At 38.7% G+C, this 23,207-nt stretch overlaps 1 protein-coding gene across 3 annotated transcripts; it reads left to right on the top strand.

Annotated features, from left to right (window-relative positions):
- The first annotated feature begins 226 nt into the window (after window positions 1–226).
- Window positions 227–22,142, top strand: LOC113681998 (A disintegrin and metalloproteinase with thrombospondin motifs 6). 3 transcript variants are annotated; one of them, XM_089210923.1, is made up of 27 exons: window positions 227–509; window positions 3,681–3,764; window positions 4,420–4,454; window positions 4,869–4,941; window positions 6,027–6,352; window positions 7,082–7,232; window positions 7,977–8,161; window positions 8,902–8,985; window positions 9,473–9,597; window positions 10,078–10,091; window positions 10,513–10,618; window positions 11,463–11,600; window positions 12,263–12,416; window positions 13,286–13,384; window positions 13,531–13,670; window positions 14,099–14,165; window positions 14,711–14,792; window positions 15,516–15,643; window positions 15,876–15,993; window positions 16,706–16,786; window positions 17,195–17,355; window positions 18,075–18,207; window positions 18,557–18,686; window positions 18,958–19,168; window positions 19,687–19,843; window positions 20,308–20,634; window positions 21,927–22,142. In XM_089210923.1, exons 2-26 carry the CDS (start codon window positions 3,701–3,703, stop codon window positions 20,628–20,630), a joined length of 3,285 nt encoding a protein of 1,094 aa, XP_089067049.1. In that variant the 5' UTR covers window positions 227–509; window positions 3,681–3,700; the 3' UTR covers window positions 20,631–20,634; window positions 21,927–22,142. The 3 variants fall into 3 exon arrangements, with proteins under 3 accessions (XP_089067049.1, XP_089067051.1, XP_089067050.1); XM_089210925.1 differs by having other exon boundaries at window positions 463–660; XM_089210924.1 differs by lacking the exon at window positions 227–509 and adding an exon at window positions 2,758–2,877.
- Window positions 22,143–23,207: the final 1,065 nt, after the last annotated feature.

The raw sequence follows: 23,207 nt of genomic DNA, 5'->3' as shown, positions 1-23,207 counted from the left end.
AAAAAAAGACGGGGATTTAACAGGAAAGCTGATGAAGAGTGCCAACAATGGATCCTGAAAAACTCATTAACACTTCTATGGAAATATATTACAGGTGTAATCCACAAAATTCAGAAATAATAAAACACAATAAAGAAGAATATTGGTCCGGTATTTTACCGAGATTTATCTCTTCCGCTCTTAAGTGGGACTTGATTAGTTTATCTTACTTCTATGACGTTAACCGTGGCATGAGTGCTTTGCTCTTGGCTCAGGTTTCTGAGTGTTTTTAGGGCGTTATACAAAATTAACCAAACATCCGTCGTCTATCAATGTATTTAATACTAATGACACCATTGGTGACTGGGTTTCAAAACTCTCTGACACGAAAAACAATTATTTCAACGCGAAGAGCCCTAAAGGGAAACTTGAGAAGCACTTTATAAACGCCGCCAATTCTGCCTGAGAAGTACATTCGGTTTCATATAAATTGAACGCGGTAATTCAAGGTTTAATAACAGATTACAAAGGTAAGTGCCTTAGTCCTGGTGTACATCCCTATAACTTCAACTCCAAAGCCTTCACGTCTCAATTTGCGAAACGAGCATCAGTAAAACTGTTCCTAAGCCACTTGCAATTAATGACATGGACATGTAAACTAGCAAAAGTCCCCATTCAAAGGTAAGGAATGAAAAAGATATAAAAGTAACATGGGGAGATTAAAAGAAATATGGAAAGTTTAAGTTGTGTAATTATAGAAATTAGTATCTCTTGTTTACAATGAAATATTGTTTAAAATATTTGCGAAAAAATTCAGAGTTGTGATGTAAAATTTGATGGAAACAGAAAAATTTCGAATCTTTTATCGTTATTTTTCTATGAAATGAGTTTCTCTATTGTTATTTTGTGTTTCGTAAACAACACGCTGGTAGTTCGTGTACATTTACTGCTTGAAGCTTGAGTGCTATGAAGAGACTCTCAATGGGTTAACCGTTAGCCGTAAAACGCCTCAAAAATTTTGCCGAGGCGTAAAAATGACAAATTTTAACCGATAGTCATAAAAGAAGTTAACAGTAAAAAAATTTCTAGCGACAACAATGGAAAGATATTAACCGTTAGCCGTAAAAGCCATCACCCCATTATGGCCTTCTATTAATTTTGACAATATTCCGGGAACTTGTCATATTCTTTACTTTTTGGAGAGGTAACATTTTGGATTAAAAGGTTCATGGGAATAAAGATGACAAAGTAAGACTGACGCTTGTCTGAAACCACAGCTGTTGTGCTGTACACACAAAGAGAGAACGACAGAAACTTTAAACGAGACCGATACACAGTGAAAGGATAATTCAACTCAGACTAGTAAGACAGAGTTTTCATCAAATAACATGTTAGCCACACATTTAAAAGCAGTTGTAAAATAGAGAAAGTTTCCTAAAAAATTTAAAAATTCTCGCGGCGAAAAAGTCGAAAGTTAAATTTTTTGACAAAAACAAATATTGCTTCAATTCTTTTTTGTTCAAACAACCAAGGGGTTAATTCATGTTTCATCCAATCGTATCTTAGGGGTGGCTTACGAATATTGACTGACATGTGATGAAAAGATCGACAAAACTCAAGTGTGTTGGGCGGTCATTTCCGAAAAGATACGCCTTCTTTACTTAGGATGTAATAAATTTTCAAGTCTTTTAACAGTGGCAAAACACTGATTGAACTGAACTTATTGAATGCTAGAGTAGCTATGAGTCGCAGTCTGTTATGTATTGATCGGTTTCAAGTTTGTTGACCTTTGTCGGCCTTCGAGAGTATCTTTTGTCTTCCTCTTTAACAGAGTTACAGTGAGTAAATACTGCCGATTACATCGATGCAAAACTAACCAATCAGATTCCATGAGTCAAAATTTTAACATTCGAACTCCTAATTTGACTTTGATGATAACATCCGCTCAGGTTGTCGAAGCTTCAGTCGCTTGTACTGATAATAGACTCTCGCAGGGCTATTCTTATTCAGACAATCAGACTACACGATAGACGTTTTACCCCTTGGTTCAAATCATTTACTGTGATTCTAAATTAAGCAATAACAAGGCGATTGTAAAGTCCTGGCCCCGGCTTGTTTGGGGGTGGTTAACGCTTTCCACAGGATAAATCTCTATCCAATGTGTAGTGCAGCGCGTATTGTTGGCGCTTATCCGCTGGATAGTGATTTATCCGCCTGTAGGGTACATGTACAAAGAGTTCCCCTACGAATCTCTTTTAAGTAGCCACATTCACAGCAACAGATGCTCGAGTACATTCACAACCTGATAATTTTCTCATCTTTGTCTATCAAGTCCCCTAACCGAAAAAATAAACAACCAATTGTGATAGAAAATGAAAGTAGCACTCGTTGTTAGTGATAATACCAAGTATTACTAACTTTACCGTTTTCGCTATAAATTAATTTCTTTGTAAAATTTTCGATTTTCGCGCTATGCATTCAGTCTAGAAGACCATATAAAAGACAAATTTCAAATCATATTTTGTCTTCAATGATCATTGCATACCATGCTTTTACAGGCTAAAGAGTCATCCATTCTTTTGTCATCTACTATGTTCGTAAACTGCGTTTCATATATTTGTAACCCAAGGGAAAATAATTGTCGTTCAATGCATGGAATTTTCCCAGACTCAATTAAATTAAATTAAATGTCGCCGGCTCCATACAAGGTTTCAAAAAGGCAACCTTTAAATGAGCAGCACTTAGAATCAAAGACGATTACAGCAATTTTATCAACAGTATGCAGCTGTTTTGAGGGGCACCAAATCACAATGAATTCTGGGTTCAACTCAAGATGAATACCGCCTAATAGTCAGTGTATACTGCGTGTTATCTCATCGTGACTAAACAGGACACGAGGTAATTATTGGTTCTCTCCTTTCATAGAAGTCAAAGCCATTGTGAATATGGTCATTTGACATGCGATCCTTTGGTCTCTTACATTTGACTATACAAACTCAAATCACGATTCAAACACATTTGGCGTAACAAAAGGTTTTTCTCTCACAACTTCTTAAACTTCTTCGCCGTTCGCATTTAACGTGTCGTTAAATGCGAACGGCGAAGAAAGGGCGTACAAAAGTATGAACTACCACCCGAAAACAATTTCTTGGCCGAGTTCAAATTTCTTGTGTTTGCTGTCTTTGCTGTCTCTACTTCTTTTTCTAACAAAGCGTTCTTCTTCAGCCGGTTTTTATTTTCCATGTTTCTGATAATATCTGATAAAGATTAGTACAACCTTGTCGGCTTTGTAATTCTCTGACTAGCCGCCTTTTTCGGCCTCTTTTAACTGTCCTTCGAAGGCCCGGACACGCCGTTATCTTTATTGTCACGATCGACAACCCTTTGTCCGTCGAACTGTTTTGACAAGGATTATTATCTGTGATACTATAAGATGACGTTTTCTCTCCGGTATCTCCAGGAGAGTTTGGAGAGCAAAAATGCAAACGAAAAAAGCCACGAAATACTTTGGCAGTAGACTTGCTATATTCGGTTGTCAATCCACGTAAACGTGTTCACTCCAGAGAAAGAAAAGTGTTCAAAGGTTCTGAAGTGAAAGTCAACAACGTAAAAAAAAACCTTTTCTTTTGAAAGGTGAAATTTTCAATTTAAATTTTATTAATTTAAGCTACTTACATAGCTGTGTCTTTTTTATCTTTCAGCCTTTATCACATGATTGCTCATGGCTTGGAATATAAGAATAGAATTGTGCTGGTGTATACTCGTCAGTTGGATTTTTGTAGTGGGTACGTTAAAATCCTTAATAATCAATAGTATTTTTTAAAACAGCAGATTTATTACGTCTTGTAATCAGTATGAAAAAACAATGGCTAGCTAGAAGATTAGTATGGCATTAGATTAACAAGTTTACAGCTACATTTGGAGGGGAGTTGTATATATTGCAAGAACGTATAAAAGGTTGAAACTAACAACTATTAGCCTTTGAAAAGTGGCCATCTAAAATGGGAGGGCAACCTTCAGATACATGTAGTTTAGCAGGGTAAAACATTTCCAGATGGAAATAAAACTGAACAAAACATAAATTTTGTTGGGGTAGTTGAGGACTGACAAGGATTTTAAAACAAACCAACGTGAATTCTTAACGCTAGACGTTTTAAGGTGTACAAACTTCATGATAAATGCGGCTTTTAAGTGACCATTGGATCGTTTTTGTGAGCATCCCACTCACTAAGACACGTAGATCAATCGTTTTTGAAAACCGTACCATCGAGAAACAGTCCTTCACAATCATCTAAACAATAACCTTATCAAACCGCACTTACGATGAATTGAAATTAACTGCAAAGGCAAGATGTACTTAAATGGGCGATATTTATTATCATAATTTTTTTTGATCCAAGGAACAGTAGCTAACTGGATAAAATTTTGTTTCGTCTACAGATGTGCTCAAGTTGAATCAACAGAGTATAAACAAGGTATGTTCAAGCCGATCCAGGGTAATTTCATTTCTTTCGAGGGAACCTTTTTATGATACACACAGGCTTGGTTGAATTTCCACAATTCTTTGTTATTACATAGCGAAACGTGAGATGTTCACCTAAAATATTTTCATTGGAATCGGTTTAAATTCAGTTACTCTTTAATTGGCCCTATCTGTATCATACAGTCTTTATGAGAGCAGAAGAACTTTCCTTTCAACCCTGACTTTGGAAGTATTTGATTACGTTGTTAAAGGAACAAAAAAACGCAATTTATAAAACGGCGGAGGAGGTTAAAATGTTTAGCATAATTTACACGCACTTTCCAATACCTCTGCTGCCACAGATTTTCTCCCCTTATGGCTAAAAGTGAAGAGAAAAGATAACTGAAGCTTTTCTTTAAAATTGCAGCCCTTAAAAGTACATCATTATATGACGAGAAGGGAAATACGAACATATTTTGGCGTTGACACACATGAAAAAGGTATTATATTTGTTATCATTTACACTGCAGAATGATATCATCCCCTACTGGCGCGGCAACAACGTTTAAATTGAACGATGATTTTTTAAACTACGCCAAACTGAGTTTAACTGCGACTTGTTTTAGAGATCACAATTTTTTTGAAAAATCACAAAAATGTTGTGATCAGATTCCTTTACGGATAAGATGAAACCTATAAAATTTGCCTTCTCCTCCCAATTGTGACTTCGTAACTCAGTCGGTAGTAGCGTGGGCCAACGAGTATTTGAGAGGCACTGGATTGATTCCCGTTGTTTGTTAAACTTCATTATTAGGGGTAGCAAAGGGGAGATCCTGATCCTCCTCACGAATTTTTTTAAAACAAAATGTACCAAATTAAAAAGAGAAACCTCCAAATTTTTCTTCTCAAGTGCGAGGTTTCAAGAAATCTCGAGGTTTTCACGAAATGAAAGTAAAATTCACTTCAGGAGGAAAATCACGCCTTACTCGGGGTCTTAAATTTACGATTTACGCTCGCCTTTTTGTAAAAAAATAAGCGTCGCATATTTATTTTGGCCTTAAAATTTTACGCGTCACCTATAAACCCTTTGCTACCCTCTTTTCTGCTGAAATTGCAAACCACCTGCAAAGATCATTTCTTTCAGTTTGATACCTTAGGGATCTCAGTCATATGAGACTCGTTCAAAGTGTATTCCCGTGTTGCCCTTAGTGGAGATGCCCTACTGATTCTTATTCATTAGTTACGGTACTTACCTTTCAAACCCTGATTCCTAAATTAAACGCTTATTAATTGAAAATGAGAACTGAATCTTGCTGAGTGGAAAAATCTGGTCCTTTGGCCTTTTCCGTGATTATACCCAATACCAATGAGAAGAGAGAAAACACTGGTTCTAAGTTCGAATTTTTCCGTCCCTTCCATTACCGTGTGAGTTTTCTCAGTACCGTCGAGGTCTTGGCTGCTGTTATGATAAACATTTTTGTCACTTGAAGATTACACGGTAATAACTCATATCAGATTTAAGGGTGTCAATGAACGACGGCGACTGTGTATTTCATTAATCTTTTTTTATTTAAATTAAATGCAGTTCCCGAGTATGACGTCACAAGCCCGTTCCAAGCGGATGAATCCGGTAACTTTCTCAGCTACAAACTGCATGAGCATGCGCGACGAAAGAGAGACGCCAGTCATGACGAACCAAACCTTTGGTACTATCAAGTGCAGGCATTTGGTGTGTCCATTCATTTAAATCTCACCAAAAATAATAATCTCCTAGCACCCCGCCTGGTGGTTGAAAAGATAAATAAGAATGGCAGCAAGGAATATAGTGAACCGCCGCACTCCGCCTTCTACGCTGGACACGTGACTTCAGATCCCAACTCAGTGGTTGCTATTGGCAACCATGATGGACTGGTAAGTAGAGCTCGAAAATTTAAAATATTTTTTAACTGATTATTAACTCTATCTATCCGTGAATTAAGAAGGTAAGTCTCTAAAGAAACAATCGTGCTTCGTTGGTGGGGGAATGATGAAGAGCTGACATTCTGACGATGGGTTAACGCTCGAAATGTCAGCTTCAGAAACTCTTTACGGAGGCCAATTTAAATTATAGCGTAGCTCGCAGAGCGTAGCCCCATAATTATACAAAATAGTAGTAACCCATCAAGCCGAAAAAATTTGGATGTACGACCCTCCGACCGTACGACCGCACAAGGTGCTACTTTTAACATGCGTGGTCAACTGTACCGCGGTACGCCAACGCCACGGCTTTGTTCAGTAGTCCAGTGGTCAGTGCACTGGGCTCCGAGTCGGACGACCCGGGTTCTAGTCCTGGCCGGGGCAAGGCATTGTGTCCTTGAGACGTGCGGGAGAAAAAATGTGAGCTCCGTCTTTAGGCTTGGCTAAATCTATATATTAGACTCAGTTGATAAAACTAAATTTTCTTATCATCCTCGATCTAATTTGCAAATGGACTTACAATGATTTGTTTTTATTACACAGTAACTTATTTCATTTGATGAATACTTATTCATGATCACATGTTAATTCAATTTCAATCTCACGTTTGCTCTCGGATTTTACTGTTGGTTAACAAATGGATTCAGTCTTTTTATTTGTTTTTTCATTTTGACTTGTTTCCAGAAAGGAATTATTAATCACTTTGGAAGTTCCTTCTTCATGCAACCGTTACCTTCCTGCCTCGCAAGGTACCATGGTGTTTCTAGTGGTTCTCAGCCACATCTCATTTTCCGGCGATCTTTGGATAATGAAGAGAGCAGATTTGGAGTCATAGGTGAGACGTATATTAGAAAGCCTTAACGGGGTGGGAAGTACTCGGATAAATTTTTGCTGGGTCGCTTGCTTCTCAGAACACTTACCCTATAATAGTCTATTTTTTGGCCATTTATAGGTCTCATCTTAGTCACGTTTGGTAGAAACGAATCTTCTCATTTTTATATTCCTTTATATCACAATTTCTTAATCCCAAAAATGTGCAACCTCATTCTTATAGCTCTATTGAAACGCAATTCCATTATTATCAAAATGTAATGTAACCTGAAAATGTAACCTCATCCAGCGGCACATCCCCATCAGCCAATTACAAGGAAGATACACGTAACAGGGTTGTTTGATTGACACCTGACAGGGAAGTTTGCCCTTGGTTTAAGCCCCCCCCTCTTGGTCGATTCCAACAAACTTGTCAGGAAACAACCACTGACAATCTTTGTTCTCTCGTTGATATCTTTTCGTCTCTTTAAGTCTCTCATAAAGAATAGACTCACTCGTAAAGTAGTGATTGTAAAGCGAGGTTCTTTGCTGAATCGTCCAACGTTCAAAGCGATGCTTAACCACCCTTCCCTAGTGTCATGTTTTCTGGCACTTTGTCAATAACAAATTCACTTGCAGTGCAAGAGGAAGAAAAACGTTCGAGCTGTTTGCATCATCGACAACCCAGCACATAGGAGATCGCTCTACGACCTTAGATTTTAACCTTACGATGTTAAACTCTTTTTTTTTTTTTTTTACCTTGGAACAGAAACGCAGCTAAAAAGGAGTTCATCATTAAAGAAGGAAACAAGCAGAAGCTTCTCGAGTTCTAGAAAATCAAGATCCGTCCCAGACAAACATCTGGAGGTTCTACTGGCAGCTGATCATCTGTATTTGAATAAATTCCACAGCGATAAAGAAGCCACGGATGTACTTTTAACACTAGCTAACATTGTTAGTACCTCATATTAATCTCCTCGTTTTGTCGTCTGTTTACTTTTTTATTCATTAAATCATTACTAACACATTTGTTTATCTATGATATCTATGAATCTATTTATCGTAAAGCATTTAATAAACTTTAGGCGGCCAACTTACACTATCGACTTAGGTGACGACACCAAATTAACTAGCAATACCTCCCACTGACGCGGCACCAGGTCCTTTATTCATCTGTCTCCCTGTTCATTGCAATAATTTCTCTGCCGTGTTTAGTAGGCTGCATAGGGATACCAATTTTTATGGTGTCGGCTTTGCACGTTGAATCTGTTAGATCTCGCGAACAGATTACACGGCGTATACCTCCAAATTTACTATACAAGATCTTGATACTATTGATTTTTCTTTGCTGTCTTTAAGCCTATGCAAACACTTTATCATTTGTGTTTTGATCCTTGATAAACCTGTCGTCTGCACTTGTGGTGTTCAATCTGTTGATCTATATATTTAGTTGTATCGATGTTTTTGACGGCGCACTGGGAAAAACGGGGTGGGAATTTTTAAATAGGGGCTGGCTGGTAAACTGAAATATTAAAATTTTCATAAAGAATACACAGATCAGCGAATTATGGAAACAGCGTTTTCTTTTCTTTAATTTCTTGTGGGACATGATGGCTAATGGCCCTTAGTTCAATGAACTCACCCATTTTTTTCAATACCGCATCTAAACATGTAGAGCCGAACTTTTATTTCAGGTAAATGCAATGTATCATGACGAAAGCATTGGGGATATCAAAGTGACCGTCTCAGTTGTGAAGATAGTACTGCTTCATCATGGCGTGAGTATTACTGGCGTAATAGCGCATGCCAGGAAGTAAGAGTAGTAAAATTTGCTAAACAAAAGTGAGGAGGGAAAGTACTGACTGTGTGTTTGGTTCAACCCTGCCTCTGTGCCCCGGTCTAGAGCTCTTCAGTTGTAGGAACTGAGTAGCCAGTCCGATCAGTTTTAAGAAGAAGTGGTCAGTTGTAAGGATTGGTTTCATGGAAGTTTCAGATAAAAACCGGTCCTAATATGTGAGCCCATTAGTTCATGGGAAAAAAATTATTGTTTTAACCAAGTGAATAAAATATGTGGTGAGTAAGCAAGCAAAGTGCTCTGAAAGGCCTGTTTTGGACCTGTCCACGCGCAGCTTAAGCAAAGCACGTTTCTTTCTTTGGTAACCCTGCAACATTGTGCAACACCAAGTGCTCTTTTTGCTTTGTACTAATAACCATTTCCTCAGGAATAAACAAGGAAGAATAAAACAGATTTATGTTTTTATACAGCTAAGTTACAATAGTAAGGCAACTTCAGGACAAAGGCTGAGTGCTATGGAAGTTTGGATTGGTGGTAATATGCCAAAGTCAGACGCTGATAAAGAACATGGAGACCAAGTTCTGCTTGTCAGCGGGTGTGTATAATAATGCTTCGATTATCTTGCTCGTACGTTGGTTATTAAATTCGTTAATTATTTCATATATCAGTCTTTTATTTATCCATAATTCTGAACATCTATCTATTCCTGCCTCCAATCGATTAATCAATTAATAACTTTATTTAAGTGTCAGTGATATTTACCCGGGGAAAAAAGCTCTACTGATTTGGGTCACTAAGTGACAGCATTAATGGATTTTGTCATTCACTCGTTTGTTTTTCGATTGCTCATCTCGTCTTTCATCGGTTGATTTATCCATTCACTTATCACATAATTTATTCATCTCTTTGCCTTTACATTTAATGTTCCTCATTTCTTTTGTCAAAGACCAACGCTTTGCAATGATTTTACTAGGTTGTCTTTCTTATGAAAAGGCCATTTAAACCAATCTTCAAAACTCATCATTATGTTTTATTTTCTTGTTTTTATTAACTTTTGTCTTTTTTCATCTTCTAGCCAAGGATTTGGAGGTAAGGCTGCTATCTAAGGTTGAAGGTTTCTCTTTCCCTTGTTTGAAAAGGTTCCAGAATACATAGGAATACTAGAGTCATTTCCTGCCGAAATTTTTTTTTCTGGTCCTTTTTACCCCAAGCAAAAGACAGCACCACATTTCAACTTTTTTCACAAACTGAGAATCTAGCAATTCTTTATCACTACAGTCGGGCATTTGGTAAATCACATATACAAGACATTATCACCTGCTTATCTTTTCTTGAAGTGCAATGCTTAGTTTTTTTGCTATTTGCTTGTTTAACTGTCCCAGTTCTCAAGGTGTTATTGCTTGAAAACCATTTACGTAAGATTTCTATCTTTTCCGGTGTCAGATAAAGTTAGTAAGATTCTTTTTGCATTTGATTGTACAATCTCCTGTATTGAATAATTCTCTCTCAGGTTTAGCTCAAAGTGGATCAACCTGCAAAGGGTATGGGGCAAGTGTAAGCAATGGTGACTTGGGCCTAGCGACCGCCTTAATCATGGCTCACGAAAGTGCACACGCGTATGTAAACTTGTATATCATAGTTTAATTAGAAATATTATATTCGATGAGAATCTTATGCACGCATGGAAATCAAATCATAACTATTGACTGTCTTCAAATTATTTATTGTTTTTAAAGTTTCGATACACATTTTATTGCACTTGCGCAGAAAAAGACCTTAAAGGGACCGGTCATTAATAATCTTCCGGGGAAGGGGATAATTTTTATTGTATCACGACAAAATTTACCTGATCCCCCGATAACCCTCTGCAATATTCTCATGTTCCCGTCTAATAGGCAGCAGTTAATTAGAAGTAAATGTTGTATATTTTCTCCTTTATACTTCGTTGGCAACGATTGACCCTTCCCCCCTACCCTCCGTTCTGCCTGAAAGCCCCTCCCCCTGCCCCCAGGCAATAAATAATGACTGCTTCCTTAGTGGGGGTTCTTGAGTGGAATTTTGATAGCAATCCGAGGCAGATCTTACTTTTAAACTTTGATTCCCTCTGCGAAGTTACGACTGTTCTAAGGGAGGATATAGTTTATTACATCGCCTATCATTATCCATGGCTGGTTTGACAGTTAACCTCAGTTGACCAGACCCAATCGAGCTTTGAATAACACAGCCCAGGGGTTAATAAGACTCTGAATTAGTAACCCAGGTCAAAGCGGCACGCATTCAGAAACGGGATGAGACATGTTCTGGGTGTATACGCTAACTTTTTACGACAGAGGACTTAAGATTTGAGAGTAGAGCTGAAAGAGATTTTCTAGATTAAACAAGTTCAAATGACATCTAATGGTGCCGACAAATCCTACTGTCGCTTCAATTTGCACTTTTCATTCTTTCACTTTCCTTTAGCCTTGGTGTTGGTCACGACGGTAACAAAGAAGCTGGTTGTCCAGACGACACGTTCATCATGTCCACCACAACAACGGGAGGGAAAAATGCCTTCAGGTGGTCTCCCTGCAGTAGCGCTACCTTACAGTCTTTCCTAAGGTAAAGGTTCTATCAATTCCTAGGATGGGGATAGGGGGCTTATTAGGCAAAAAACATAGGGCTTCCAAATAAGGGGTGGGGGTAGTTGAATTCCCCTCCCCCAAGGAGAGGGGGCAATCAAAGAGGGGCGGAGCTTCGTAAAAGCCCACTCTTGGCCATAATGCAAGTTATTTGTTCTTCGAGATTATCGTCCGAATTTACCTAATACCTTGATAGCATCCATGTCTTTAGCTGCAAACTTATGACATTCAAAACTTTTATTGTACTGGTTCTCAAACACAAACATTTTTTGGATTTCAAAGTCACCCGGCCCAAAAGAGTAAATCTTTCTCCTGAATAGTTTTTAATCTGGCGAAGAAGGAGGGGGGGGACTTTTTTAGAGAGAGGGAGACTTATTTAAAAGACGCCTGAAGTGTTAGACAGGTGCACTTACTAGAGCCTTAGTTGTAAGTAAGAGAATCATTCCTTGAGTATTGGCACATCAGATTAATCTAAACAAGGATTTTTGACTTGCAACCCTAATGTTTATTCAGTCACTTGATGTTTCGAGGAAACATGACTTTAAAAATGATGAAGTTTTATTGTTAGGGCTTTTATTTCGCAATTGGGAAAAAGATTTCTTCATAAATCCATGTTTTTTCAATACATTTCCTTCCTTCTAGCGGTTCATCTTCGTCTTGTTTAAACGACCACCCTCTCAAAGATGTTTCCGGATCAAAAGCCAATCATAATAAATTACCTGGTCAAGTGTACGACAGCGATGCACAATGCGCACTTCAGTTTGGTGCCAGCTATAAACTGTGTCCAAGGATGAGGGTATCAAGATATTCGTAAACTCAAGGGACCAGTCACTCTGTTGCAGCTGGAGGGGTCGGAGAATTTTGGTTGTATCAAGATCAAATTTACCTGATTCCCCCTTAAGGCTCTGTAATATTCTTACGATTCTCCCCCCTCCCAATTGGCGGTATTTGCAGGCACGTGATTTTCCAAAATCCTTCGATACTCCTCCACCCACGCGATAAAAATTGACTGGTCCCTTGTATGAGCCCCAACTTTAACATAAAGTTCAAATGAAATTCTTCCTACAGGTTTGCTGCAAACATTATTCAAACAGTACTTGTGGAAATTTGTCAAAATTCTGGGCACTGTTCTTTGACAACCGCACTCTTGATTCTCCTGACCTTAACCTGTGATGAATATATTCTGCTGACTGATATTCTGAGGATGATTTTGATGCTTTCCAACCTAACGGTTTAGTAAATTAAATTTTGGAGCAACTTCTTTCGAGTGTCGTTAACCAAAACCCAAGAAACGAACACCACACATCAGCGCAGAAATTAACTTGTCAAAGAACTAATGTAGATTCAAACCTAAAGCATGTGAAGGATCGTAATCGCGGGGAATAGCGGGTGACCAGTGGATTTGGATTTTAATCTGAGAGGACGTTGCGAGATTCTTAAACCAATCACAGTACTGTGAGGCAAACTGATGTGTTCCAAACTATCTTTACCCGGCTTCGGTTGGAAATTCCCGTAATGCAAATTTGAGTGAACGCTGATGAGATTTTAGTTTTGAAAGGAAGATGCACAACACCTATTTTGTTCTATGTGATCCAAAGGGAGTTACACTTTTCCCATTTTAACTCGAAAATAAAATTATAACAATCATCATTTTGTTTCCTCCAGTCGAGTTGCGGCTCTTTGTATTGCACAAAGGACGGCGGTGCCTCTTGTGTGAGCAGCGTTGTGCCACAAGCAGATGGTTCAAAATGCGGTGAAAGACAGGTAAACAATATTACAAAGCTGCATTTGTGCTAGAATAATCTCTTCCACAAAATGTCCTCTCTCAAATGTTCCTCCAATTTTACTTTCTTGTTCTTTCGTGTACCCTCATTTTGCACTGATTGATGTGTCCTGCCTGTGATCAAAAGTGGTGCATTAAAGGAGAATGCGTTGATGACGGATCGCCGATGATTGACGGAGGTTGGAGTCAGTGGTCAAGTTATGCAGAATGTTCATATTCCTGTGGTGGTGGTGCACAGTACAGAACAAGAACTTGCACTAATCCCCCGTAAGTATATATGTATTCTTTTTCAACAGCAATTTGTGATCACAGCATTTACTTGAAATATATTTATATGAGGTTTAGTAACCCTCCAGCCGAAAATAGATAATAGCCCTTCTAGCCTGTTTCTGTTTGTTTATGAATAATCAGTCATAATCTATCATGAGTCCTTTTAATAAGACTGAGAGGCATAAAGCACACCCGTGTCTTTACTAATTTTGCACAATTGGTTTTAGATTGGGTTAGGATTTTTTAAGGGGGAGGGAGCGTTCTCCCTCTTTCCTTATCTCTACGTCTGACTATTGTCCGTCCGTCCGTACGTCCGTCCGTCCGTCTGTCCGTTCGTACGTTAGTTTGTTTCGGTCACTTTTTGTTTGTCTCTGTCTTTTTCTACTGTAATTGTTTTTCTTCTCATTTTTCTGACTATTTTGTAGACCTAAAAATGGAGGCATGGATTGCGAAGGGGAGAGTGTAGGACACTGGAGAATATGCAATCCAGAGGTAATGATGACGGCGGCAATAATGAAAATGATGATAATTAAATAATGATGATAATAGTAATCATTATGATTATTATTATTCTTATTATTATTATTATTATCATTATTGTGATAAGAAGAATGTTGATTGGGTGAGATAAACTTTATCAAAAGTGACATTGCTGCATAGCCTTGTGACCATAGTAATTATTTATAGCGGCATTACGAGACTATCTAAAGCGACAAATAGATCACAGCCGACCCACCTTGACTGAAAAATCGAAACTGATCACAGATTACAAAGGCCGAAAGCAACTTGGGTTTTATATGCGGGCAGTTTCATATGTTGATCAGTTTCAACGAAGCAGAACTAAAAAGTACGAATGAAAAGCAACTCCCGCTGAACCAACATGATAATGTTTTCCTACCAAGCTATGGAAACGTCGGTCACTATTGTAGACAAAAATGTTTTTGACGACTGATTTCAGCCGGAAAACGACAAATAAAAATCGTTTTAGAATCTCATCAGTAAGAAATCTACTCTGACTGTAAGATCTGTTATGGCAGGCTTGTCCAGAGGGAACACCGACCCATCGAGAGGCACAATGCACCGCGAAATGGTCAGGATCATATCCCTATAAGTTACCTGGTAAGTATAATGTATCTTAACATTCAAAAAAGGGAGCTATGAAATTTTGATTTTACTACATTTGGGAAATATAGAGGCCGTCATCTCAAAGACTTTCACGGTCAAAGTATCCCGTAGAAATTAACCTTGATCTTACACGTCTTTCACTTGGAATTCTTTGGATATTTGCAAATCTTGACCATCTTTGAATCTTATTTCTGGTTGACTCCTACCTCTTTGATGACTAGCTACCTCACGAAATATTACTTGGAGAGTCCGATCTATCTTAGGGGAGTCTATTGGTGCAGTTCATATAGACTAAGCCTCAGCCTTTCTCTTATGTAAAAACACAACGAGTTCTTTCTGAGCGAAGACCAACAAAGCTACATTACTGAGGAAATGGAAAGACTATCATCTTCGGAAAAAATGGTTTGGGCATTCATCTCGACGTGGTAGTCGTGAAATGATAGCTTTACCAGCGCCTTCCTTAAGGAGCGTGTGTTACGCATTAAGACTTAACAAGGATTGCGAAAGGGACTATTTTCCTTTCCATTTTGCGACCTATATTCAGAGAAAAAAATTAAAGGAACATTTTAATGGGAAAAGGAAAATATGAGGAGGCGCTGTTTCCCTGTTCTTCACTCAATTTTTCAGTTGATAACCGTGATCTGGGATTGTCCCTAATACATATATCTATATTTTACAAAGTATTTAAATTTTTTTCTTCTGTTTTATTCACGGCAGACAGACATCCTTGTCAGTTGGTCTGTAAGTATGGAACCAAAGTCCGGCCATATGGAACTGTGAAAGATGGAACACGATGTAGCCTGGACAGAAAAATCAAAGATGTTTGTATCGGAGGCAAATGCAAGGTTCGTCAATAAATTGAAAAAAATGGCATTCTTAAAGAGGTTGTCCAACTTGGCTTTAAATTTAACGACAAGTTTTAAAGGCATTCGACACAAACAAAACTATACATCATAAAACTGAGTAAGATCAATTTAAACATAGATTCTATTAATTCATTAAAGTAATCGATACCGATGACAGCTCTATCGATGACAAGTTGAAGAACTTACCCGCTTAAAATTATTTTAATTGTAGTCTGTTGGTTGTGACAATATTCTGGAATCTGGTGTGAAGTACGACCGCTGTAAAGTTTGTAACGGAGACAGTACAACCTGCAAAATGGTCTACGGCAAAGTACTAACGCCCTGTAAAGGTTTGTTGGAACACGGCTGATCGCATGAATAGATGATAATTGTTTACTGAAAAGTACATTATCATCACTCTATGCAGGTTTAGATTGGTTCTCACTTGTGATTTATTGGAGGCTAGGTACAAAGATTAAGACCTCAGTGAGAAATTACTACATCATAAGATAGCAATATGGAATGAGAAATACAGCTTTAGAACGTCTTTTGTTCTTGCTCTCGCTTTTGTTCTTTTGTTCGTTCAATCCTGGCAATCACAACTCAGAGCAACAGCTATGAGCACTTAACTCATTTGAAACCGATCTTGAAGTGGATGACAAACCATGTAGAAGGTTAGATTGATAACACGCATCAATAGTGAAGCTAATGGATGAATCACAAAATCTATCCACTTTTTACATCCATCAGGCGTACTCCATGAACGATTTGTCAAAAATGTTTTTTTCCCTCCCAAACATCATGAGCAGCATGAGTTCTGATAGGCCATATTTGATAAATAATTAATCTTTATGGGAAAAATGGCACACCACAGTGCCGGAGAAAAATGCTATCCGACAGCCCTACAGGATTCTCAACTATTCCAAAATTTGCCAGGTAGCTCAACTACGGATGGGGAGAGGCCGTTATGAGGATCGGCTCCGTCGTGCTCTCCTGATTGATCCACATACCCTTAGTAGTCCTATAGCCTAAGAAATTATTTTCTCCAATTCATTGATTTAGGAAGTTGCACAGTTTTAGACGTTCCCATTGGTGCAACGAATATAACGGTCAATGAAGAAGTGGAAGACTGGAATTTTCTGGGTAAGGGTTTCTCTGTTCGATTTATAAAGTTTATAATTTCCAGTTGGAACTGCTCCCAGATATGAGCGTAGATTCTTGTAAACACATAGGCATTGGAGGAGGTAAACTGAAGTAGGTGACTATTGCAATAAGCAATAGTTCTCGGTGCTGTTGAGGTTGTGGGAATGATCACCTTAGGATACGTGTTGGGTGAGTCTTATAGGCGCTGGACCTCGGCAAGAGAGGTGCGAATGCAAACCCTGGCCTGTTCATTGTGTCGTGTTCTTGGCGAGGCTCTCTACTCTCACGCTACTTTTCGTACTCTTGTACTGATGAGTAAACATGAGTACCAAACCAAGGCTTCATTTAATGTTAACCGAAAAGTCACAGCAGATTTATCTTTAATCGTTTTTCTATTCATGACCCAAGGTGTAAAAGATGATTCTGGAAAAGACATATACCCTGTGACGCGTACATGGAGTACATCTAAACACGCTGCAGGGACCATTGTGTATTATTATCACATAAAGAACGAAGACGCTGATAGAGTCTTCATTCCCGGACCAACCAATGAACATCTTCAAGTCTACGTAAGAGGGGGGTCGATGTTATTTACTTGATACCCTCATAAAGCTCTGTTATATGCTTATTATCCCTCTTTCCCCTCATCAGATTGATTGGCAGTCAGTTTACTTAAGTCTCCGCTTTACATTCTGATGGCAACGACTGATCCTTCGTTCATTCCACCTGAAAACCGTTCGATCTCCCAAAATCTTCCAACCCCCCGCCCCCTCCCCCCTCCCCCTCCCCCCTCCCCCCTCCCCCCTCCCCCCTCCCAGGTGATAAATAATCCAACACCATACTCAGACATATATTCATTGGGTATGGCAGAAAGTTAAGACAATAAATCTTATTGACTCTTATTTCGATTTTCGAAAAAATGCGGCAGTATAAAAGGAATGCTTCAGAGAAAACTGTTTGTTCTCCCTATTGTGTCCAGTCTTGAGGTTTTCACTTAATCTGCAGCTGGAAATTAACATACGACATGAACAATGTCTATCAATACCCAAAATTTTATAATCAAAAGTGGTTAATTAATTGAATTTTCCGAGAACCGTGGAAACGGAAATGAATGACAGCGGTTGGAATGGGCAACTTGTACAAACGCTAACCGACAGAAATCAATGGCGTTCTCTAACCGAGGCCTTTTGTACATGGACGCACAAAGAAGACCAACTAATTGAAATTGCTAGATGACCAATCAGTAGATTAAGCTTCAAACACTTCTTCTCTTCTGGTGTATTTGTAGTATAAGCAATATGTTGCAAGGCAGCCAGTGGATTACTCACTTAATGAACCTGCTGGCGATGAACATTTAAAACCAGGAGCAGCTAATTGGGTTAAAGGCGAATGGAGTGTATGCACACACTCATGTGCAGGAGGTAGGATGATTCAACAAAACCCAGTGATTTATAAATAAAGGGGGTAAGTTTCTGAAGAAACTGTGGTGCTGCGTCGGTGGGAGAGTATAGCAGGTAATTTAGTGTTATCAACTGAGTTGAAAACGTAAATTGGCCATCCTAAGGAGTTTAAAGGCTGACGTTTCGCGCGTTAGCCCTTCGTCAATCGCTTTGACGAGGGGCTAACGCGCGAAACGTCAGCCTTTAAACTCTTTACGATGACCAATGGCTTAGAACTCCGTTACCTCGAGCTTTTTGTTTCGTCGAACTTGAGAATTATTTAGTTTTGAAAAATTTAACTCACCTTAATTTCTTTATTATCATTTATAAGGAATTCAAATTAGGACAGTGGAATGTATCTTACAAACAGATGCGACTTATTTAAATGATGCCGTTTGCGAAAAAACGACTCCAAAACCCGCTAAACAGCAGGACTGTAACACTCAGAGCTGTCCTCCTACGTAAGTAAATCAAAATTTCCAGCTCATCATGTTTTTTTTAACCCCGAAGGAAACCAAAAAAAGAGAGATAAATTAATTGATTTGTAGAAACTATGTTTCTATATTATCTTCTTTCCCACAGTTATCGTAATAGTATTTTGTTCAGACATCATTTTGACGTTAATTAACGTTTAATAATGTCTGGCCCTAAATCGCGAACAAAATCTAATTTTTTTATTACTGTATCTGTTATTACTGTTATTTACATGTTTGCTTGTTGTTTACCGTCTAGTTGGTACGTATCTGGATGGCGTCCATGTTCTAAGACTTGTGGTAAAGGAGCGCAAATACGTGAAGTCGTTTGTCGACAAGAGGTAACCAGAGGAAAATTCCAAACACTATCCGACTCCGAATGCACTGGCAACAAACCGTCTGACCCGTTGTCACGTGACTGCAATAAGATAGACTGCCCTGCTGAAAACGTTCCAGGAGATTGGTCAGCCGTAAGTGAAATTAAGAAAGCCATAACAGACAAATATGCCAGGGTTTCACCGAGAGCTAGTAAATATGTCTGTCGATCTGAAAAAATCGGGCTAAATTGTCCCGTACTAAAATACTATGATGGACATTTTGGGGTCCTTTGAACAGATGGCGTAGATATTGATGGAGTATGGCACACGACTTGGGCGGGGGGGGGGGAGAGTAAGGGGTTTGAGCTCTTTTTATCCATCAGGCGCTACGTTATCCGGTCGTTTCGAGCCCACAGTCGTTTCGTACCCAAACCGCTGATCGATTCTTACCTGGAAGGTAAGAATCGATCAGTAAACGTTCGTTTGAAATACCTCACGCGCGAGCGCATGGGCAGATATCAATTTTTGCGAACGACGAGTTAGTAGAGTCAAGCAAGTCTTTAAAAAGCAGACATCGTTCCCTTCCGAAAGTTCATTGAGTACATCGATCACTTGTGATGTGCCTCATTGCTTATATGATAAAACAAAATCATTTGTATTGTTATTTACAGTGTTCCACTTCATGCGGAGCGGGAATCAAAACCAGGAAAAAGTCTTGTCAGCGGTTAAAAGAGACAGGTGTGTTTGAGTCTGTTCCGGAGGTCATGTGTTCGGCAGCAACTGTTCCCCCTTTACAAGAAGGCTGCAATCAGGATGTAAAGTGCCCAGGTATAATTATAATAATAATTGTAGTTATTATTATTATTATAATAATAATAATAAGAGATAACGAGTGTATTAGCAAGTGAACACGCAATAGAGCGAAAAAGTGGAGAAACTAACAGCAGGCGAAGGGACGAACCGGTGAAAGATGAAATAAACAAAAAAAAAGGGAAAATAGAACGAACGAACGAAAAACTAAAGGTTAGAACGAGTTAATTTTTCGTTTGGTTAAGTATCATTCCCGCATGCATCCTTAAAAAGAATGTTAAATTTCACTTATTCGAAGGCTGTAGCTAATAAACCAACTAATAAGCTGCTTCAAAATGTTACTATTATCATCATTATTGATATTATGAGTACTATTATTTTTATCATCACCCTTATTAATATCAGTATAATCATAACTATAGTCATTCTGATCTTTCTCGTAGTTATTTCTATCTATACACCACTCTTTTCCAAATCCTCAGGTGATCGCCTGTACGAACCATTAGGATGTTTCAGAGACGGTAACCCTAGAGCCTTACCACTACTGATCAAAAACTTAAGGAAGGGCATTAACTGGCGTGACATGTCCGAGACCGTGGCGAAATGCGCCAAGGAGACAGCAGAGACAGATCCTAGTCTGAAGGTGTTCGGCCTTCAATTCTACGGTGAATGTTTCTCCGGTACCAATGGTTTAAAGACATACGATAAATACGGTGCCCTGCCATACGGTGAAGATAAAATTGAACATTGTTGGGAAGGAGTGGGAAGCGCTGGAATCAATTTTGTTTACAAGTTTGTCGACTAAAGTGGTGTGTGTGCCTCAAATACTCAGGTTTGGTCTGTCTAAACGGGGCCGGGAAACTGGATCGAGTGAATGAACATAATGGAATATGGTCATGAGACTTCCAGAGAAAAATGTGGGAAATGCTTTCAAACGAAATGAAAGAAAACACTTATGCTGAATTTTCTCTTAGCAACCCTAGCAATAAGTTCACGTGGTCGCCTCAGCATGCATGTCCGAGCAGTCATGGCAGCTTGTCCCTTTTCCTCTACTTTGTGATTCTTAGATTGTAACAAACTACGGAAGTTAAAATGTCTGTTCGCCAAGTCCCCTTCAATCGTGAAAGATAGTCATTTCGTTGTAATGTTGAATTGTATTCTCCAAGAGTAGATGTAAAAGCCGTTTCTGTTTATGAGTGAGCACCGAGCACCAAGCTACAACGTCTCAAAGTAGCATCGATTCTATTTTTCCTTTTCCCCCTTCTGCTGAATCCCCTCTCCAATGGGTGGTTAATTGTACTGATGTGACCGTGCTCCCAAACTTGTTTACTAGCCATAATTTTTTTTTTGAGTTTGATACATCTACAAGGAAAATATAGAATGTATGTTTTGTAGCACGATGATGATGTTTTGCTATTAGCCGGTTCTGTTTGCCAACTAAGGACCTTAAACAGTCAGGACGGCAACGCCAAGGAAGACCTCGATTAAAAATGAATTTCTGTCTTAAATTAGAATTTCAAAAATGGCTGCATTTGTTTACCGTCTCATACGGCGCCACACCTCAACTTCAGCAAAACGCTTAAAGAAGCGTTGAGTTCCATATGGAAATTAAAATAATTTGCCGTCACGGTTTCGGTTCGCAGACGACGCAAATTGTGATGATTTCACGTTGTTGTTTTGTATAGGACAGCTAAGAAATGTACAAAGTTTTAAAATGCACGTGCTGAGCTATTGTTCTGCCAATTAGATCTTTTGTTTTTCCACGTCCTCGTTGCCGTCGCTGTCGTGGTTTGCTAAAGGTCCCTATTTAAAGCGAGAAGGGAGGCATATAACGGTCACTCGAAAAGTATGACCAACTCACAAGGCAAAACTATTGAGGAGCTTCTTGGCTTACTCTTAAGAGGGCTGATATCTTTACAGAGAATGAGTTTATTGGGGATCACAAGCAAAGCAAAAGAATCTGGGATTTATGAAGCAAACCCAAAGAAATGTTAGGGAAGAGAGGGAATAGCTTCCGATGAACTAACATTTCATACAGAGGAGAAGCAATACTTCATGTCAATCACTAACTTTACATTTTCTGCGTTATTTTTTTCCGCAGGATTGGACTGTGATACGATGAATACGATGTGAAGAATATTCAAACAAGATCAAAGAAAAAGGAATTACGGAAAAAAATATCAAGCACCTAACATAACAGTTTATGTAGTTACGAATACTTAGCGCCATTTTTCTTCCGTTTGCAAAAAAAAACTTACTGTTAAGGTATCATGGGTGAAATATTAAACAGTCTAAATAAACAAAGCTTGTCACCTTGCTTGCTCTCGTGCTCCTTCTATTTTCGCAATCAAGTGGCTTTTTTTTAATTAAATGATAACTCGGAGATTAACTGCAATTACATTTTAGAGATAAAATGTAATTGTACATCATAACCACCATGGCCCACAGTGCCTTTTGGATGGCGAACGGTACACGTACTTCATCATCCTTCCACCATATCAGTGGTGCTGTTGCAGGTCTCATAGAATAATTTAGCTCCCGCGGTTCATGTAATGCGCTTGCGTAGCTCCATAACAAAGAGAAAATGATAACCTTACATGTTGAAAAAATTTTGTCGTAATTTTATGACCGTCCGTCTGGTATATACCGCATTCTGAAGTTTTAGGAAGTATGCATAACCTGTGTGAATACTTTGGTCACCACCTTTAAAAATATTAGCGTCTGCATTTTCTTTTCAGTTGTTTGGTTTGGTGTTTTGTTTTTTGGTCAAAAAACGGTTTTCTTAACACTTTAATTTACCAGAGGAGCGCTATCGCCGTCCCCATAGAGAGAGATAATCTAAATTAAATAGAGATATCCAGATTTCATGGTCGTCACCGTAATATTAACAACATTAACATGTATTCGCCAACAAAATCCCTGCTTTGGCATTCTATTTTCCTTGCGTAGCGGTTATCGCTCTTTTATAGATGCTTCAGTTGCAACTCGATTGGTGCTTTTCGATCGAGACTTATGAGACAAAAACCAATGTTATGACAACTGCAACTGCCTATCTAGAAAAATGAATCAAGGAGGCAAAGAGAAGCAAGATTAAATACGCGAATGACCAAGTCGAGTCTGGATTTAATTTCGTATGAATGGTTGAGAGGGAAGCAAAACCAATGCAAATCCAGATATTTACGAAAAAAATGAAAACTGCTTGATTTCATTAACGGGGCGAGCTCCAGTCTCCCAAGGGCTTATCCATATCAAGTTTGAGTATCCTAAAGTCGGACCCTTAATCAATCCTTGCAATAACTACGACAAATCTGTCCTACTCTCCCTCTCCGTTGGTTTCTGTTTCTGTTTCGCAACCACATATAGACTCTGAAAAACATAAAAC

Source organism: Pocillopora damicornis, chromosome 6, assembly GCF_964200805.1.
Source record: "Pocillopora damicornis chromosome 6, jaPocDami1.2, whole genome shotgun sequence".
Lineage (NCBI taxonomy): Eukaryota > Metazoa > Cnidaria > Anthozoa > Scleractinia > Pocilloporidae > Pocillopora > Pocillopora damicornis.
The sequence above is the reverse complement of the archived record's forward strand: the minus strand, read 5'-3'. Positions and strand labels throughout refer to the sequence as shown.

Coding starts and splice junctions, on each gene's coding strand:
- LOC113681998 (XM_089210923.1), top strand. CDS start 3,701: ATGGCTTGGAATATAAGAATAGAATTGTGCTGGTGTATACTCGTCAGT. Junction 15,994..16,705: donor AGTACTAACGCCCTGTAAAG/GTTTGTTGGAAC, acceptor TCATTGATTTAG/GAAGTTGCACAGTTTTAGAC. Junction 18,208..18,556: donor CACACACTCATGTGCAGGAG/GTAGGATGATTC, acceptor ATCATTTATAAG/GAATTCAAATTAGGACAGTG.